Source organism: Acromyrmex echinatior, chromosome 3 (assembly GCF_024713525.1).
Source record: "Acromyrmex echinatior isolate Ae372 chromosome 3, ASM2471352v2, whole genome shotgun sequence".
NCBI lineage: Eukaryota > Metazoa > Arthropoda > Insecta > Hymenoptera > Formicidae > Acromyrmex > Acromyrmex echinatior.
Window position 1 is genome coordinate 21,038,606 of NC_141854.1, and position 20,366 is coordinate 21,058,971.

The 20,366-nt window shown below is 30.1% G+C and overlaps 4 protein-coding genes and 1 long non-coding RNA gene across 10 annotated transcripts; 2 read left to right on the plus strand and 3 right to left on the minus strand.

The window, feature by feature from the left end:
- Positions 1 to 358: 358 nt before the first annotated feature.
- Positions 359 to 5,317, minus strand: smo (smoothened, frizzled class receptor). 5 transcript variants are annotated; one of them, XM_087404607.1, is made up of 8 exons: positions 5,087 to 5,317; positions 4,519 to 4,833; positions 3,658 to 4,098; positions 3,412 to 3,584; positions 2,998 to 3,335; positions 2,626 to 2,719; positions 2,057 to 2,227; positions 359 to 1,984 (listed from the first exon to the last, which is right to left on the minus strand). In XM_087404607.1, the coding sequence occupies exons 2-8, from the start codon at positions 4,831 to 4,833 to the stop codon at positions 718 to 720; spliced, it is 2,799 nt and encodes a 932-aa protein (XP_087260733.1). In that variant the 5' UTR covers positions 5,087 to 5,317; the 3' UTR covers positions 359 to 717. The 5 variants fall into 5 exon arrangements, with proteins under 5 accessions (XP_087260733.1, XP_011054584.1, XP_011054583.1 ...); XM_011056282.2 differs by having other exon boundaries at positions 359 to 1,960; positions 2,626 to 2,827; XM_011056281.2 differs by having other exon boundaries at positions 2,626 to 2,827.
- Positions 5,318 to 6,190: 873 nt separating this feature from the next.
- On the plus strand, positions 6,191 to 6,878 carry LOC147910337 (uncharacterized). The gene is made up of 2 exons (XR_015544603.1): positions 6,191 to 6,538; positions 6,825 to 6,878. It is a non-coding gene; the product is annotated as an uncharacterized LOC147910337 (long non-coding RNA).
- Positions 6,879 to 6,963: 85 nt separating this feature from the next.
- LOC105146184 (uncharacterized) lies at positions 6,964 to 9,328 on the minus strand. The gene is made up of 4 exons (XM_011056280.2): positions 8,736 to 9,328; positions 8,433 to 8,484; positions 7,978 to 8,209; positions 6,964 to 7,638 (listed from the first exon to the last, which is right to left on the minus strand). Exons 1-4 carry the CDS (start codon positions 9,105 to 9,107, stop codon positions 7,209 to 7,211), a joined length of 1,086 nt encoding a protein of 361 aa, XP_011054582.1. The 5' UTR covers positions 9,108 to 9,328; the 3' UTR covers positions 6,964 to 7,208.
- A 1,209-nt stretch (positions 9,329 to 10,537) lies between these two features.
- Positions 10,538 to 17,986, plus strand: ZC3H3 (zinc finger CCCH domain-containing protein 3). Of its 2 annotated transcripts, none has more exons than XM_011056278.2 (8): positions 10,538 to 10,664; positions 10,939 to 11,320; positions 13,220 to 14,084; positions 14,152 to 14,252; positions 14,362 to 14,521; positions 14,610 to 14,768; positions 15,436 to 15,631; positions 16,278 to 17,986. In XM_011056278.2, the coding sequence occupies exons 2-8, from the start codon at positions 11,257 to 11,259 to the stop codon at positions 16,698 to 16,700; spliced, it is 1,968 nt and encodes a 655-aa protein (XP_011054580.1). In that variant the 5' UTR covers positions 10,538 to 10,664; positions 10,939 to 11,256; the 3' UTR covers positions 16,701 to 17,986. The 2 variants fall into 2 exon arrangements, with proteins under 2 accessions (XP_011054580.1, XP_011054581.1); XM_011056279.2 differs by having other exon boundaries at positions 10,539 to 10,664; positions 14,164 to 14,252.
- On the minus strand, positions 17,977 to 20,361 carry LOC105146182 (LETM1 domain-containing protein 1). The gene is made up of 4 exons (XM_011056275.2): positions 19,923 to 20,361; positions 18,942 to 19,718; positions 18,708 to 18,857; positions 17,977 to 18,265 (listed from the first exon to the last, which is right to left on the minus strand). Exons 2-4 carry the CDS (start codon positions 19,662 to 19,664, stop codon positions 18,086 to 18,088), a joined length of 1,053 nt encoding a protein of 350 aa, XP_011054577.1. The 5' UTR covers positions 19,665 to 19,718; positions 19,923 to 20,361; the 3' UTR covers positions 17,977 to 18,085.
- Between the last annotated feature and the right edge of the window lie 5 nt (positions 20,362 to 20,366).

Consider the following 20,366-nt stretch of genomic DNA (forward strand, 5'->3'; position numbering starts at 1 on the left):
CAAATCACAATTATATTAAATAAATCTTTTTTTCTTTTCAAATAGCTAATAATTTATAAATCAGTAATGTAGAAAATTATAAAACGCGTTTTATTTAGGCACTTGTTAAAAAAATAAATGTATAAACATACTCGCGCGCCACACACAACACACACACACACATGCACACAATCTTATTGTCATAAAAAATGTTCGTATGTGCACGTGATACATTTTTACAGAACACTGGAAGACATACAATATTAGAAATATAATGATATCCTTTTGCGGGAAAATATATACAACGTGATATACATTAGAATAAAAGATCCTAATATTATCACAAATTAAAAATTAATTACCTAGCACTCGATGCGAGTTGTCAGTTATGAATACTTTATTAAGATTTGATTACTATTTTAGCAATAATAATAAAATATAGAAAAATATTTATATATATCTATTATTATCCTTATATATCTTTTCAAACGATATTATTTAATCCAATTTTATTGGATTATTATTTCATTACTGCATATCGTTTATAATATCAAAAATAGTAAAAATCAATAATTGATTATTTTTTTGTTTAGAAAATATGATAAAAGCGGCAAAAAAAGGAACGATATTGATCAATGATTCTTATTATTTCAATAAAATATATCTAAATAGCACGTAATTCCTTATTCCATGCATTTCTCGATATATTTATATAAGAACAAAAAGTAGTTCTCAGTCTTACGTCGTGATATTCTTACTTTTTTTCAATTGCGGTGATATTTGAGTTCCCTTAGAGCTACAATGCCTGCTGTTAATTATTTCATCGATACTCTGTTTTAATTCTTCCATCTCCAGTATATCGAGCGGCAGCGAAGTCTGCGTCGCCATCTCTCTAGCGTTAGTCTGTCCGTCACCTTGCAACAATCTTGTTAACTCTGGATAACATGAGGTGAGACTAGAATCCAAATCGCTCATCACAGCTTTCCTATACGCCTCTTTCTTCTCATTTTCATTTTTTATCTTAATATCATTAGCCTCCTGAAGTAAATGTTTCAAGATAGCTTCATCTTGTAAAACGTACTTGCTCCTATGACTCTCGCGACTTCTTCTGTCACTTTCATGATTGTAAGTTTTACAGTTCTTATTGCTACGTTCTTTATTTTTACTACGCTCGTGCGCATTTTCCGGATCTAACATTTTTATTTCATCCTCCGATTGACTATCCTCACTGTCGCTGTCTTGTTCATCTTCCTTCTCCATGTTGCCTGCTTCTATGTCGACGTCTTTATCAGCCATATCTTGCCTCTTCTCCTCGCTGCTTAAATTTTCGTCACTGCCACTCTGCCCTCTTAACAAAAAAGGCAAAAGCATGCCCGTGTTTTTAGTGTCGATAATTTTCAAGGCTCGCTCATCCAGTCCAGCGTTCCCGAGTCTTCTGCCCATATTGGGCATTTGAATTGGAATTTGAGTTATTAGTTGACTATCTTGAGAAGTGGTGCTGCCTCTCCTAGACAGCGGATCAATTTTTGCTGAGCGGGATTTCCCGAAGTCTCTTCTGTTTTTCCCACGACGGCCGCGCGATCGGCTTGCAACCTTCCGTGTTGTCTTCACTTGTGCGATTTGTACAGATATCTGCGAGTCCAGAGAATTTCGTCTGGATTCCATAGAGACACATTGGTAACTATAACTGATTTCGGAATCAGCCGAGTTGCGTCTATTACTAGATACAGATCCTGTAGTACCAACTAGTGCACCCCTTCGCGTTACTAATTTAGGTAAAGCGGCCGCCCAAGTGCTGCTAAAGTCTTGTGACGCTGAATTAAGGTCGAAATTTAGTCCAACTGGATCCGCATGAGTGTTATGAAAACTTATTGATAAACGACCGGCCTTATTAAATGTCTTCCGGTTCGCAAATAAATGCGCGATAAGCTTGTGCTTACTCAGTCTTATAGGAGGTTCCTCAGACTCGCGATTGAAAATCCTGCAAACGAAGAGAAAATATATGCTACTCAGAATAGCATTGATGACAAAAATGACAAGTTAACACAGTAAGTATCTAGCATGTATTAAAATTTACCTTCTTAGAAATCTGCACCAGGTATCGACAGTTGAGCTAGTCCATATCCATGAAGACATAAATATCCCGGTAGAAAATAATGCAAGCAAATGCAATTGCAGTTTACCTGTGCTAGGTCTCGAGTCCATTTTACATTCAGATACGTCTGCATATTTTGACGCAATCGTGCATCTTTAAACAAATATAATAACATTATATTATATTTACATTACATTTAAATACAGTATTATACGATAAATATGTCTAATAATCAAATATGTTCATAGGAAATTATATGTAAAATATGTATTTTTAATATATACAGAGTGAATCTTAATGGATATCCCAACAATTTACCATGGGAAATTACCGACTGTAATTAGAATCCATGCGTAAGAGAGAATGAAATATTTATATCTCTCATATTAAAACGTTAGGTCATCCATTATTCACTCTGTATATATTAAAAATACATATTTTACATATAATATTAAATTTCCTATGAATATATTTGATTATTAGACACATATTTATTGTATAATACTGTATATGTGGACTATATTTATAATTATATATTGAAATTCCCTTACATCATGTAACTTCTGAAGCTTTTTTGCCATTGCTGCGAGTTTTGAATTTCATAAATATGACAATAGAATGTAATAACAACAGCTGCAAGAGTACCTATAGAAAAGAGTCCCATTCTGACAATTGTCTGTTTTATCTTTGAACTTGCTCTTTCGGATATGATCTCCTGACTACTTATTTTTAAACAAATAAGCGTGTAGAGTCCTAAAATACATACAACATTGTCGTAGATGCAAGAATAATTGTTCAATACATTAAACGATAATGCATTAGTACTCACAATTTAGATTAATACAGAAAGCATTGAAAATGTAAAAATTTAATATTATTATCATATCGGCATAAATATACAAATGATAAGAAACAATATCTACCTCTGCATAGAAAATATCCCCCTATTAGCACTGCGAGTAATATGGGACCTAGCACAAAAATCTTCGCCATATGATCGGCATAACCGACGAAGCAAATTCCTGTTATGCTGTTACCATCAATTCGGCCTAGCGCCATGATTGCGACCGTCAAAACGAGTGGTATGCACCAAGCAATTAGATGAAAATAAGCACTCTTTTTGTCTATTCGATCTTGTATCGTACCAAGTGCTCGAAAACTCATATGCCAAGCGTACGTCAATATAACGAACCATACTGCAGCTGCCATTAAAGAATAGTATACAAGAACGAAGACAATAACGCACGACAGATTTTCCCCGCTAAAAGTAAATATTTTATAAAATTAAGTCGACATCATTATGACAAATTTCATTATGGTATATTCGTAAAACATACCTCGGTTCTCTTGTTCTTAATGTTCCATCTTTGTGGCATATAACTACATCCCTACTGCCAGGAGTGAATTGAATTAACCATCCAATGCAAGATACCATAAAACAACCATTAATATAAAATATTACCAAAGCTGGATACTTATTTGCACTTCTCCAATCTATGACAAATGTTAGCTGGAACGTGTGAATATAAAATGTAAATTATATAATTAACATATATTATTCATAAATATTTTATGCCACTTACAACGGTGAATAAATTGAAAGTACAACAAATGCTTGCAGCCCATATAATGAACGAATGTATCTGATTATGTTCATCCGGTGTGTATAAAGGGTCATAACATTGTGTCCCACAGCCTTCAACGCCGTCAAAAATGGAAAAAACATTGTCAGTAGGTACAAGAGGTTTCAAACATTTGCCCGAGATATTAAATTTCAATTCCCTAATGTCATTCTGACATAAACGTGGAAATAATTCCTTATTATCACACTTTGCGAAACTCGGCCATATTGTATGATTCATCAGCATTCTGCAGGGTCCTGACACCATTTTACACATCTCTTGAGATGGTAATTCGACTGTATCATTAATGCATTTCGGCATAAATATTGAGCACAAAAATGGCTGAACGACTGCCCAACATTTTGGCACATGCTTCAAAGCTTGCAACAAGTACAATCTTTCCTGAAAGTAAAAAGATGTGACAAATGTAATGTATTCTCATTATAGAAAAGTCAACATAATATAACATATTATATAATAAACTTGAGAGAAACATATTAAAAGCTAAAATAAAAATATATTCAAATACAGCTAACAAAATATATTATTCTTATTATTCACAACTTATTAATGTTGCTTACCATATTATAAAAAGATAAGCCTATGCATAGTAAGAGAAGAATTATCTGAGACCATCTTAAATACAAATCTTGATTTTAATGCTCATGTTTATATAGATGCAAAATAATTGTTATTTCTTAGAAAGATTTGCAGTGCTAAGTTTCTAACTTGTATACATAAATTTTTATAAAGTCGTGCTCTATCATAAGAAAAAAAAAATTAAAATTATTGATACAAAAAATTAATAGTAATCTTATCTACCTCAACAATGTCTTGAGTTACATGCTCTGGTATGAGGTCCAGTGTGGTAAAAGTATAAGGTAATTTTGTACCCATACAAGTACTTTTAGATAGCTGAACACATTTGGCAGGTCTACGACAGGTTGAGATATCCGGTGACAATTCACCTATAGGATATCTATCTAATCGATAATTGGGATCTTTGATTCTTTGATGCCGACCCATATCCTTCCACATACTGTTTTCACCATCGTCGTTAGCTGCAAATCCATGCTCCAGTTCTAAAGACAAACCGTTGCAGAATAGCAGACAACAGAGGAGCAGCAAAAATATCATCTGCGAGTAAAAAATCAATTTTTCACATTCAGGAAGCAATTTAAGAAAGTACACTGTAATGTAAACAAAAGCAGAAGCGATCCTTTTCTCTCATTTTTGAGAAGAGACACAAAAAAAACTTCATCTTTTTCTCTTTACAAAAAACGCGACGCCTCTTCCACGGGATAATGTCAAATTGAATAATGATTAATTAATCATGAAACACACATAGTATCATGTAAGAATAAACGCGCGATAAACAAGAGACATGTACCTTCGTGCGGTCGGGTTCACGGATCGATCCCGCTTAACCATGAGGTAAAGTCTGCGTCTCGATCGTACGAAGCGTTTAGCATCTTCTACGCGACAGCCGCACTCGAAGCTCACGAACCAGCCAGACCACACAACGCGTCGCGTTCCCGGTCGGCGCACCACGATGGACCACCCACGATGTGTCTCCCCCACGCCTTTCTCAAGTTTGAATGTACGCTACAGTCGGCCACGTGCATTGCTCACCGATGGCAGCACTACGCCGCATCGCTACGTACGAAGAAATCAAGGCCGAATACAAAGACGGCGGTCGAGCGATAAGGAGAAACAAGAAATCGTTTCGGCGCGAGAATTCTCCCACATCGCTCGATTTATATCTCGGAATTATATAAAAATTAAAATAAAATGCTAAATCGTTTGAGACTTTGAATGAAAGATTTGAAGATTTAAAAATTTTAAAAACAAGATTTTTTTTAAGACTAACTTTTCAAAAAACTAAGATCTTTTAAAAGATTTTAAAAAATTATTCAGTGTTATTCAATATTATTCAGTGTTTCCATCAAAATTTTGTCTTCATATTTAGACAAAATGAATTTAGACAAAAAAATAGACAAAATGAGATTCGAGCGGTCAAGTTGGCAGAATTGTTAATATAAAAATTTAATTAAATTATTTAATTCTTTTGTTGATGTTCAAAAGTTAGTTAAAACATCAGAATTCAGGTAGATTTTCACATAAATGTGTAAAATAAAAATTATAATACACATATATAGAACACGTTTTATTTATCTCCATTTTTTTACACTTCACAAAATTATATTATTAAAAGAATGGATTATGTACAGTATTTGTAAATAATTATGAAAACTATTTACATTTTTCTACAGATTTAAAGATTATCAGAGATATATTGTAAATATAAAAAAAATGAGCGAAACTGTGTAATATCTCCTTTTTCATTTATTCTGTCGAAAAGATTTTTCTATGTTTTATATTGAAGGTCTCAATTATATAAATGTATATACTATAATTATAGATATACATTTTATTTAAATTGTTAATTTTTCTTTCGCTAGTCGCAACATATAAAGAAATATTCAATACTTATTGTACAGGACAATTCTATATATAGCTTCTAGTTTTAATATTTAAAAAATCCAATTTAATCTCTCTCTCTCTCTCTCTCTCTCTCTCTTGTTAGAATTATTTGTTGAATTATTTGTAGAATTATTATGTTCAAGTTATTAAATTTTAATCGAAAAATATTAACTGCAATATTAGAATTAATTAGAAACTATTTTTTTATATTTGGCACTTTAAATTCATAATCAATATAAAGAGTGTGTATACAGGACATATAAGAGTCAAATATACAAAATTTTTTAAAATATGAAAATTCCAACGAAAAATATATATAATAATCTGTAATTAATTAAAGAAAAATCAAATATATTAGGTGTTGGAATTAATTCGTAGCGTTTTTTAATGAAAGAATGTTATTTATTTCACATGAGCATTAAAAAATACATTAATGAAAGTACTTCCCATCACTTGTAAAACGCTACGAATTAATTCCAACACCTAATATATTATTTCGGTCTCTCAATTGAGCTCTCTTTGGATTATTACAATTCATAATTTTTTAATATTTTTTTATTGCTACTGTATAAAAACAATCGCAAAATACAAAAACTAATCACTTTTGTCCATTCTATTAATTACTAATTATGTCTAATTCATAGGTATTAAATCTACAGAGAAAGAAAGAGAGAGAGAGAGAGAGAGAGAGAAAGAGAGAGAGAAACCTAAGTATCTTATCACATATGTAATTACAAGTATTGTAATATTTTTATACCATACATTAAATTAAAATCAATCATATTTTTGGAGTTAACCAAATTCTCAAATGACTTTTTCTTAAAAAGTATGACGATAAAAAAATTAAATCTTTGCAAGATATAAAAAACCGATTACATTTATGAATAAAATGCGGTCTCGTTTGCATAGACACACATAAAAGCACAATACACAAAGACATATATATTTTTTTAAGTTTTTAATAAAAATGTTACTAAAATTTATACGAATGATGTGTATAATATTACAATAGCATATCTTATTCGTGATTAATCAGTTATACTAAGAGCATTTATGTTTGTCAGTAAATCTTTAACATTATCCTGAACCTGATCTGAGGTATTAGACAAGGAAAGACGTGAACAAAAATTGCTCAACGTTTCTACCTGTTCTCGCATATTCTTTTGCAGATATGCCATCAACATATTAATTATATTACGCATCTCTTCCTTGATCTCAAGCAAATCCTCATTATTACAGTTTCTTTGTAACATCCTTAATTTCGCTTTCGCTAGTTGCAATGGATTGTAACCATATGAATCTAATGCAAGAACGTCAGTACCAGCTGTTAAGAGCAGTGTCACTACTGATAGCTTGCTGTTAACCATGGCTAGATGCAACGGTGTGTTTCCTATACAGTCACGTTGATTCGGGTCTGCACCGTTTTCTAGTAATAAACGAACTATTTCTGTATAACCCCTGCAATAAAAAACACAAAGTAAGTTAAACAGTAATTTAAACCATTATTATTGCCAGAATATCTTAAGGAAAATACATATTTATGACTTCATTAATAAATTGATTCAAGAAACTCTACTTTCAAATTTGTTCACCTTATAAGAAAATATACACAGTATATGTCGAGTGTTGTTTCAGATTATATTTTATATATTAGGTGTTGGAATTAATTCGTAGCGTTTTTTAATGAAAGAATGTTATTTATTTCACATGAGCATTAAAAAATACATTAATGAAAGTACTTCCCATCACTTGTAAAACGCTACGAATTAATTCCAACACCTAATATATAAATTATACCTGCAAGCTGAAATATGAAGAGGAGTTCGTCCATGATCGTCATGATTATTAGGTGATACGCCAAATTCCAAAAGACTTTTCATCAAAGACACATTATTCCTCGTAGCAGCCAACCGCATATTTCGTTGAATACGTTCGGTTTGCCAATCATTCCAGGCTACAGCTTGGGTATTCGTATTTTTACGCCATGTACGAAGAACACGTACTCTTATTTTGGGGCGGTATAGATCAGCTACAATATTAAAATTATTATATCTTATATATAATAACATGTATTCCCACCAGGAAATTATTTGAATAAATTTATATTTGTCAAAATTCTAAAATAAAAACTTTTTTAAAAGATTTAAAAATATAATGCAGCAAAAGGTGATTTCTTTAAAGATTAAAGTAAAATAAAAAGATGAAATAGTCAGAATATATAGATAAATCCAAATTTGTAAAAGGATACTCACAGGGTGTCGATAATTCTCTAATCTTGTGTTTATTCCGTGTTATTTCTAAGGTCTGAAATAACACAATATTATTCTTTCCATTCAAGATTTATAATTATTATATTAACAGTTACATTTCACAAAAAAAGTTGCATTAAAGATCTATATTGTTACTGACTTAAAATGTTTTGCTAAACAATCTGCTTTTGTTATCTTTTATTTTTGCTTTGTATTTTTTTTTATTCAAAGAAACCTTCTAGACAAGTTTCAGTTTCGTTCTACAACTCTCAACTATTTACTAATGGTACTAACGATGATAGATACCTCGGCATTGATTTTAAGTAGCCTGTTCTTTTGCAACATCACAGTGACCTCGGGCGAGGTCCGTCTACTTTCATCGGGAACAAACAGAGGATGTATTAAAGCAGGCCAATCATACATGTTCAGATTGGGAAACTCTCCAATGGAATTAGTGTCGACGGTTGTGACGCCGTTACTGATGACCTGACTAGCGACGACTTGCTGTTGCTGGTGACCCTCCTGCTGGACGATCGAGCTGTCGTTCGAATCGTTCCCGGTTTCCACTCCCGAGTCTATCGACGTCATGTTTACATTGCAGCACGCAATACTACCGCTGATACCACTGTGGTCGGGTAGCATCGCCTCTCGCCCTCGCGAATCCGCAACGTCGTCCATCGGTATAATTTGTCTTACAGAGAATTTACTAGAAATTAACTCACGTACCAAGAAGAGGATTAACGAACAATCGAACTTTTCGTTTCTAACAATCTCGAGAACTCCACTCTGTCCAACTCTGACAGCTTTCTTAACCACTTCTCTTTTTCCTCACGCTATCTCCTCCTCGTATATACCTCCTACTCACTCCTGTTACCTATTGCTCATTTGCTCTTCGACACTGTGTCACGTGACAATACAGACGTCATATAATTGGTTGTGAGGAACTCCGCACAATAAAAGGAACAAAGGAACACAGAACAGAAAATAAGAATTTCAACTATCAGAAATCATGTATTATGGAATACACAGTTTTTGATAGGTTGAAATTCTTAAGCTAGAAACACAATAAAAAGCATAGGCAATAGGAACAGGGGATAAGAGATTTCAACTTATCAGAAACCATGAATAATAGAATGGACGCTTTCTGATAGGTTGAAATCTTTTATTCCCCGTTCCTATAGCCCGTGCTTTTCATTGTGTTTCCAGCTTTATTCTCTGTTCCCTATTCCTTTTATTGTGCGAAGCCCCTGACTGTGATTGCGACTCGAAAAATGAACGGATCAAAAAGTAATGACGAGTCGCAATTCCTATTTTCTGATTGGTCGAAAAAAAATCGCAGTCGCTATTGCAGCTGCAGCCGCGAATCGCTAGTGTGATATGGCTTTAAAGCCGATTCTACATTAGATGCAAGTCGTTTGCAAGTTTGTTGCGACAGCCAATGTGAAACGTTAATTTCAAAATGCAAGCTTCAGATTGGCTGTCGCAACAAACTTGCGATCAGCTTGCAACTAATGAAGAACCGGCTTTAGATAAAATACGTATTTTATAATTCAAAATATTTGCATTGCATTTTTTATACTCAAATTAAATCAGCGTACAACTGCTTTAATATATATCAATGCGCACTAATTCTTCCAATTGAATTTGCCATATATAACCATAAAAGCCCTAGCACAGACTTTTGCATAACGCACAACGCATAGTGCATAAGCGAATCAACTAATCAGAATCTTTCCTTTCCTTCCATTCCACAGGAAAGAAGAATTTCGATTGGTTGATTCCCTCATGTACAATATTATGTACAATATTATGCGTTATGCAAGTCTGTGCTCTTAAATGGGGAGCACAGACTCTTGCATAACGCATAAAACATGAGGTATAAGAAAATCAACCAATCAAAGTCCTTTATTTCATGGAAAGGAAGAAAATAAAAGACTTTGATTGATTTTTATGCCTCATGTATTATACGTTAAGATGTCTTTTTATGTTGACGATCAATGTTCATTTTCAGCGTCAAAATAGATCACGTGATCGAAATTGACGCTTGATATTCGCCAATTTCTATCACAATAACTTATTTTAACGCCGAAAATGAGCATCGAGCATCAGCATGAAAAGGCATCTTTTACACAAGAGTCTGTACTCTCCGCTTTCTCTCTTTCTTTTCTTCGCACTCAACTTTTCCGACAATGTACATATGTACGAAACTATTCGAAGATTACCGAGTGGACCAAGGTGAAGAACCAATCAATTGTGCCCGCTTTCTCCAACTGGCAAACTCTGGGGATCGATTTTGTATTTTGAAACGAAAATTACAAAAATAAACAAATTTAGTAGAATACTGATAATTTTATTAGTCAACATCTTAGTAAATTTGTTATTTGTAATTTTTACCTCATTTCAAGATACAGAATCGATCTCCTGATTATTGAATCTCTAGCTGTGTTCCAAAATTCACTGACAGCGCTGAAAATCTATAGTTTACGTTACGTGTATTATACATTTTCAGCACTAGCAGTGAATTTTGGAACACAGCCTATATATCGATGGACCAACCATAATCTAACCTTCGATTTTGACGTGTAATCTCAAGTTTGACACGAGAATAGCTGCTTTGCGTCTGTGTTAACAGCCTTGAATGACTTAAATATTGTCGAAGAGTTCAGAAAGCCAGGAAGTACTGATCGAAGCCTTTTCAAACCCGAAAGTGTAGAATCTGAAAGATTCAGTAAAGAAAAAGAAAGAGAAATTGAAGGACGAGGATCTCATTTCAAGAAAATAGGCGTCGCGATATATCTTATGTGACCTTTTCACCGAAATTCTAAAAATGGGAGTTCCGTCATCTGCAAGCACGGAAGTCAATATATTGAACGAGATTTATTTTTTAAAAAGTAAGTTTGCTATTTTTAGGGAATAAAAGAATAACTTGATCTTTTGTTATACATAATAAAGAGTATGTACATGTAATTTATAATCCGTTTAGATTTTGGATTTTAACGGTACACACTGATTGTCAGTAGATTTTATTAGAATATTACTGCATTAATTGTACAATATTTATATTCTGCCAACATCTATTGATAATTTGCCAACAGAAAACACTAGCAATTTATTCTTTCATAAATATTTGGATGGAATATATTATTTAAATTGGTTAGAAAATTTTATTCGATTTTTGTAATCATATTGTTAACAGATTTTGTTATATTTTTGTTTGTTTTTTATTTAAATATAGACAGAATTTATAACAAGATATAAAATTTACCAGAAATTAAATGCCTATATTAGTTGAAACTGGATCTTTAATGCTTTTAAATAATTCAATGTGAATTTTATATATATATATATATATATATATATATATATGTATATACATATATACTATATTTGTAATCATTTGAACTGTGTGCTGAATTGGTTTCCCGTTTACAATTTTTCAGTACATTAATGGGTGCTTTCCAGCAAGAACACAGTCAGACACAGTGTAACACTACATTCTTGTTTGCCTACATTAAATAAGGATAAAACGATTCTCTATGTCTGTGTTCTTCATTTCCTTACTGGAAAACACTCTATATTTTCCTAATATGATGTATTCCTGATTGAGCATCAAATTATTAAAAATTTCTTGTCAATTTAATTTGTGATATTATTACAATAGTTAATTGCATTTATAAGTCTGGAAAATTAATTCAGTGCATGGTTCAAATAATTACAATGCATATAATTCATATTGAAATATTTAAAAGCATTAAAAATTCAACTTTGACTAGTATAGGCATTTTTTCTAATTGATATTGATTGTGTTCTTACATGTACAATTTAAAGTAAAATTCTTATTGTTTATATAAAATTTACACAGTAATGTTTCAATGTCAAAAATAAAATTTAATTTTGATCCACTCTCGAAAACAAATTATACTGAAGAAGGTAATAACAAAATAATAACGAGGGTAAATCAATAGTTAACAGTGAAAATTGCTGGCAAATAATTCGAATCATATATTAATAGTGATGATAACGTGATCTTATATATGCATTGATCTTAAATTGATTTAATTATTTTTTATACTTCAGACATCAATAAAAATATATTTGTTTTAAATAAGTTTTTATGGTCTGGTTCCATCAATGTAAGATTAATTTTAATTTCAATTTCGGTTTATATAATTTACTCTGTATACTTTTCTAATTTTTAGAATTAGAAAAAGATAAACAATAAGTTAAATAGTAATCAAAATTAAAGTTGACTATATATTGATAGAATCTATTCTATAATTTTTCACAGTATTCTTATATTAACTATGTTTATATGTCATCATTAAACAGGTTTAGTAATATCAATAGTTGTTATTTACTGATATGAAATATATAAATAAATTCTAATTAAATTCGGTTTTATAACATCAATTGTCAGAAAAAACTAAATTAACTAATATTTATCATTTTACATCAATAACAACTTACAGATGTTATTATATAAATCCAATTAATGGTGACGTATAAATATAGCCGTATATTATTGTGCAAGGTGTACATTAAAAAAATTGTGCAATGACAATATAACAATACACCGACACTCATAAAGAGTTACAAACTATGGACCTGTTTATTAGAATTAAAATAATAAGTTTTTCAAAATTTCTTGATCTTTATTACAGGTTTTTTTCTATACATTGTTAAGATTCTTAATCTCAAAGGTTTAATTTACTTTATAAGATAAAACAATTTTTTTTTGCACGACAATATGGAATGGTATATGAGATTAACTATCTTATATATAATTACAGGTCAAATAGAGCAATATAAACAAAAGACACAAATTTTGCAATCCAATGAGAAAACTAACTATTCCAACAGAAAGTTTAAATTCGTAAAGCCGAAAGTTCAATCAGATCTGGTTTGCCATTCTTCTTTGAATTCTAAAATGTTACCTGAGACCTCAACTAAAAATGTACATGTAAATTCTACATTGCTCACCACAAATGTTTACGTTAATCCCAATTTTAAACCACAAAAATCAACAGTGCATATCAATCCAAATATCCATGCTAAGCCTTTAATACATATTAATCCAAAAGTGATGCATGATATTTCAAATAAAAAACTACAAAATAATATAAGCGCAACAAATGCAAGTATAACAAAAACAAATAATAGTACTGGACAAGCGAATGTCAAAAGATCTATATACGTTAATCCAACATTATTGAAAAAATTATCTTCCAAAGAAAAGTCGACAAATTCAAAAGAATCAGTTGCAACAGAACGATCTGTTTGTTCAAGATTGAAGTTTATAAAAAATATCGATAATCGAAAGATTTCTCCAAAAAAGACTAGTAATTCTAGCATTATACTTTTATCACGTAGAAAACTCGTGAGAGTATCTACTACAAAAAACACATCAAAAATTTCTCCATTGCACCAACGTAGATTACTGAAACATGCAGAGTTAAAAGATAAAAAATTAGGGACAACGCAAAAATCTATAAAAATGAAACCATTAATAAGTAACACATTATCTACAAGCACGGTACTTAATTTATCAAAATCAAATATCGATAAATCTAAAGTGACCAAATATAAGATAGACAGAACTGCGTTGCATGTATCAAAAGCTAAAGAAATCGGTCTGTCAGAAACTACGAAAGTTATGTAAGTAACGCGCACTTATTATTATATGTAATAAGTTATAAAATAAATAATTTATGAAATTGGAAAGTTTATATTACAGAAACGACACAAAGAAACTTGTTACTATTGGTGGTATTGTTTATAGAGCTTCCAAAAACAAATTAATTCGAAGAAACTCTTTATTAAAACGTATGTGTATCATTTCGTGTTTTATTTTATTAGTATTACGTATACACAGTTTTATAATTTATAAATATGTATTTTGTTAAAATATATATATTTTTGTATGAAAAATCAGGGAAACGATCAATCAGTGGAAAGAATGATAAATTTGTTAGTTTTAATAAAAAACAACGAATGAGCAAAGAAAGTTTAAATCGCACGTCAGAAGTGGACATCAGTAGCAAATCAAAATTTGCTTTCAATGTATCTTCGAAAACTTACAAAAATAGTATCAGGTACAAATAATACACATATATATCATTTAAAATTGTATACAAATGAAAATGGATTCATCATTATTAGTTTTTGAACTTTTTGTTTTAGCAACAAAGCAAAACAACGAAGCATACGAATTTTACGAAATAAAATGCACAAAAATAACCAGCCTTGCTTAATTTATCAACGATTTGGATCTTGTCCAAATTATGAAAATGGAACGTGTCCTAAACGGCATGATAAAAATCAGGTGTCGCTCTGCAAAAAGTAAATTAATATTTGAAATATTAAATATATCTCTTTTATTTCTTCTATACGTTACATCATTATATTAATGTTCTTAATTTGTCTATACTACGCAGATATTTATTAGAATTATGCCAATAATTCTAATAAATTATTAGGTATAGACATCAAAGCTAAATGCAGGATAATTGATTTTAATTTAACCATATAATTTTTGGAGAAATGCGATAATCTTTATTTGGCCATAGAATTGTCGAAGTCACATCAAGATCAAAAACTTGTTTTTTTTTTAAATCAAATTTTTATTACAATATTAATGATATATTATCAAATGTATTTTATAGTTCTGAATTTGTATCTCTCACGTTTGAACTTTCTCTTTAAATAATCTTGCATTCTTTCCTGAATAAAGGTTGGTATCATTAATTGATACCAACAACCGCATGAAATATTTTGAAGGAACTTTGTCTTTTTTTTTAAAAACAATTCCTTTAGTGTTTCCTTCAGTACTTCTTCAAAAAATCATCTGATTAAGTTAAATGAATTTTCTAGTATGTATTAGAAATATTATTATTGTAGTACACGATAATATAAAAAATTGCAAAATTCTTTATTTCTTTATCTATGATAAAATAAGGTTCAGAAAAATGAAATGATTAAATCGTGCAATTTTTTAAAATATATCCAGTTTTCTGCAAGGGAAGTGTTTCTTAAACAAATGCTCTTTATCTCATGATGTTGGACCTGAAAAAATGCCTACATGCAAGTACTTTCTCGATGGCTGCTGCACGAGAGATGCCTGTCCTTATCTTCATGTTAAAGTGTCTTCTAACACTTCAATCTGCATAGATTTTCTACAAGGATATTGTGCTAAAGGAAATAAGGTAACTGTACATTCGCTTGTATTTTAACCGATTACTCATAATATATTATTTACATTAATCTATTATTTATATAAAACAATATTTTTATTTAATTTGCATTACAATGCAAATTTTTTTAAATAAAAGATTTCAGATATGTAGCTCGCGGGCTGCAAGTGATCAATCATAATGTATGTGATAGATAAATTTTTTAAATTAAATTATAAAAGGACAAAATTTAAATTAACAGGACTGATAATATCCAATCATCGACATGCAGAAAAGCATGTTATAAAAAAGTATCATATTAAAGCTAGCAGTATGATATATGTTTTTTTGTTAAATTGCTTGTTTAATAAATTACTAGAATTGCATCACACAAAACACAATTTTTAGTAAAATGCAAACAATCAAACAAGTAAAAATACATCGTGTGCCATTTAACTGGTTTAACACATAGAAATCTATTTTCTTATAGTTAATGATACTTGTGTAGCTCCCGTGTGGATATGAGTCTGAAATCACTAGTATAAAAAAAAGAAAAAATATTTTAATAAAATTAGGTTTAAGGTGATTTTTAATTATAACAACTAGATGCCTTATGCAAATGTCAATGGCTCGTAATAATAGTTTGTAAAACGTAGAGTACTGATTTATTCTCCTATAGTGTCAACGACGTCACGAGTATCTTTGTCCTGAATTTAACAAGTCGGGGAATTGCAGCAAAGGTGAGTGTTGTCCTTATCCTCATAAATCGCATTCCTTTAATTCCGAAAAAAACACTAAGTATTTGAACAAAACGCATGATACGCAAAAATATCATGCTACACTTGCTACAGATGGTAATTCTGAGAATTCAAATTCAGAAGGCCGATTAAGATATTATGAATTAACTGGTTTATCTGAAGAACCAAAGAAAAAGAAAGAAATTCAAATTGATGATTCTATAAAGCAAATTAAAACTAATGAAATTAAAGAAAATGAATCCTTATTCAAAGAAAATAAACGTGAATTAGGGATAACGGTTTATGATCATAATGTAAAAAAGAAAATTTCTATTGGCGGTTATATCCCTATTGATCATCTTTAATTAACATTTGTATATACATTATTTTTTAGTAAATAATTTTTTAAGTTAATTTAAGAATCTTACATTAAATCAAGGCTATTTCATTCAAAATATATGTGTATTTTGGAGATTTTATTTTAATGTATTCACTATAAAATTTCATAAAAAATTTTTCATATGGTATTTCATATAGTAAATCATATAAATTTATTAGTTTTCTATTTTATAATGATATTTACAATGATATTACATTCTATTATAAGTAATTTTCATGTCTGATGCTAAATGAGTATTTAATATATTACGATATATATATATATATATATATATATATATATATATATATATATATATATATATCACAATGTATCGGGTACTAATCTGCGTATCAAAAATACCTTAGGATATTTGTTATCCCAATGGTCGATTATCTCAGATATATTATAAATATATTACAAGTATCTATTAATTTATAGTACAAATTCCATTGTAAATATGTTACAAAAATATATATATATATATAATAAAAAGTAATTTATTAGTTCAAAAAATTTTTCATTTTCAATGAATTATTTATGATAGCAAGCAAAACTTCGTATAATTTTATCATGTATTTATATATTATCCTGATGAATGAAATTTTTGAGCTATTTTCTATATGCTTGAAAAATGTGAAATACTTTTATTGTCATCTGATAAAAATGAGAATAATTTGATTGTATATTTTATGACAAAATATTTAAGAAATTTAATGAAAAGAAGAATAGTGAAAAGATAATAATTAGTGCAGTACTTAAATGTTCAGGTTCAAATTTTAAGAAAAATTAGAAGTTATATGCTGATAATCATTCAGTGTTTTAAACTATTTGGCGATCTATATTTTTTACTAGTACTTATTAGATTTAAACTTGAATTGAGATATTATTTGTTTGGACTTGTCATTTGACGAGCTAAACAATAAGATGTGCCGATTATTAATTTGCTTATCTTTTGTTAGTATAGATCTGCCTGCGAATTTTTTTATTGAAATATTTCTTTCTTTCTCTTATTATTTCATCATTTTTTAAATTAGAATAGCATTTATTTTTCTTTATAATAACAAAGCTTATGTTATAATACTCAATTATATAATAGTATGTTAAATTGTAATAAAATAGAGTTAGAAATTTTATAGAGTTTTACAAAATAAAATGCAATAATGACACATACACGCATGCACACATGACATGTATTTGTTTTATATGTATATATAATTATAAAATTTGTATGTTGGTATATTTAAATAAATAAATATAAATAGATATAAATGATTCGTATATTTCTTTGGTATAAATAAAATACCATTTACCATGTTAAATATTATCTTTATACAGTTAGCAATAAAACTAAAAAATTCTAAAATTTTTTCAATTATATATAAGAGTCCAATTTGTTGAATGATTATAAGCTAATAAAATAGGGCTGTGTAATAATAAAGATAAATTATTTTGGTCGACAGATGCTGATACTATTAACCATTGCTCAAGCCAGCTTCTCATACTTTCTATAGACATATTTGCAGGATTTACGCCTCTAAAGGATAATGCCTGAAAAATAAATTCATAATAAAATAACGCTAATTCATCTTTTGTATCAGTATACTTCCTATTTAAATAAAATGTACTAAATTATAAATTGTAGATTGTAATTAGAAATTTAATATTATGTATATATGTATGTATGTGTGTGTATAAAATATATATACATATATATATTTATATATATATGTATATATATATATATATATTTATATATATACACACATATATATATATATACGTATGTAAAAATTGATAATTGCAATTATAATTTACATATAATTTTCAAATTAAAAAAAAAATAAATTACATTAGAATAATGAAGACAAATCATCTTTTGTGTATAAGTTACAATAAATAAATAAAAATAAATAAGAGAATAAATTCTTTCATACAAAAAAATAGATTTTTTTTTATATTTTGAAAGCGTCAAAGTAATAAAAGTATCTACCCATCGCATCGCTTCGTTGGACATTTCTTTTATTCCTCCTTCTCGTATGATAGCACGATCCATTCGCAATATTAACATACCCCTTTCCGTCAATCTTTTCTTCTTGAAAGGTCTCCATAGCGACATACCATGTATTGCCAACAATTCTTTCTGAAAGATGTATACATTTATCTATATATTTTAAAAGAGAATAAATTCATATTCAGAAATAACAAGTTCAATTTGTGGACTAACCAGGTGTTTCCTTTTGAGATTATTGAGGGAATATGGTGGGCCTGAAAAAAGCTTGGAACAAGTTATGATATTCTTGGTGGTTGGATGTGTACCACTTCCTAAGCAAGCTATAATGTCTCGCCATTTTATCCTGAGTGTTTCATCCTTGATGCTCTTGAGCTCCGCCTGCATGCATCTGAACAATGGTCTGTTGTGCTTCAACCTCGCCTTATGATCAGACAGCATGAATTCTAGCTTCTGTTGCAGCGTCCAGTAGTGTGACGTCAATAAGTAACGTGGAAAATACAGGGCTAGAGGAAAAATAACATAATTCGTAAACGGTGCAGCCGACAGTAGAAACAACGGCAAGAGCTTTCGCAAATCCCTCGGCATTGTGTACATCAGCTGCAGCTGCTCCCGTGTTAAGCTATCTACGCCGTTTGATCCCTGCTTCTTTATTGCAGTGACGAAACTTTTTAAGTTTGTATACACGTCTCTGGTGCCGACACTGAACACACGGTACATGTGCATCGTACGCGGAAATTTACGCTCCAACGTATGTTCATAGTTCTTGATGTAATTTATGTATCTGCCGAACCAGTACCATTTGAGATTGGCCACTTTCTTGGACTTCTCCGTCTCTCTGTCCACTTTCACAAGACCACGTTGTATTGAGCTGCTCCATGTTCGTTTTAAGGGCTTCATGCCCTCGCGCACAAATGTTTTTGATATCATTTTGTACATTTTAAGATCGATCCTTTATCGGGAAAGCGAATAGATTTCCACGGACTCGGTAACCTGAAAAAATCTTCTTTTTATTTGATCCACTTCTGAAACTTCTTAATTACAGAAAAATTATTGAAACATATCCTTTGTATTAATAAATCTTAGTTTATCACAATTCATTAGAAATCACAATACGTAATTATATCCCTTCTAGGAAACCCTAGTATTGGATTTTTCGCGATTGTATTCCCACCATATATTGTTTCTTTAAATTACTTTTGTTGGATGCTGATATTGCGTAGAAAATGATGTTTTATATTTATATTTGCAGCTGTATGTATAACACATTTCATCAACATCAATTCATGACCAGGCGAAGCGGAGTCAACCGTTAGCGGACTCATTTACACTTATTTGTTGTTCATTTACACCTCATTTAGCGGTACAGATGAATGTGCACTCTATGTACATATATGTGTATATTATTAAGAATCCGCAGAAATGCATATGATGTGTAATATTTTATTCTTTGTAATACTCAGCGAACAAGGATAAAATGATACATCATGCGCATGATGTGTGAAGTGAAACGCACTCTAGGTTTATTCGTGTTGCTTAAAATAAAAAAATTTTGCACTTAAAAAGAAAAATATATATTTGGACATTGAAGAGAAAGAAAGCGTAAATATTGAACGTAAAAAGTGCAAGTAAATATGAACA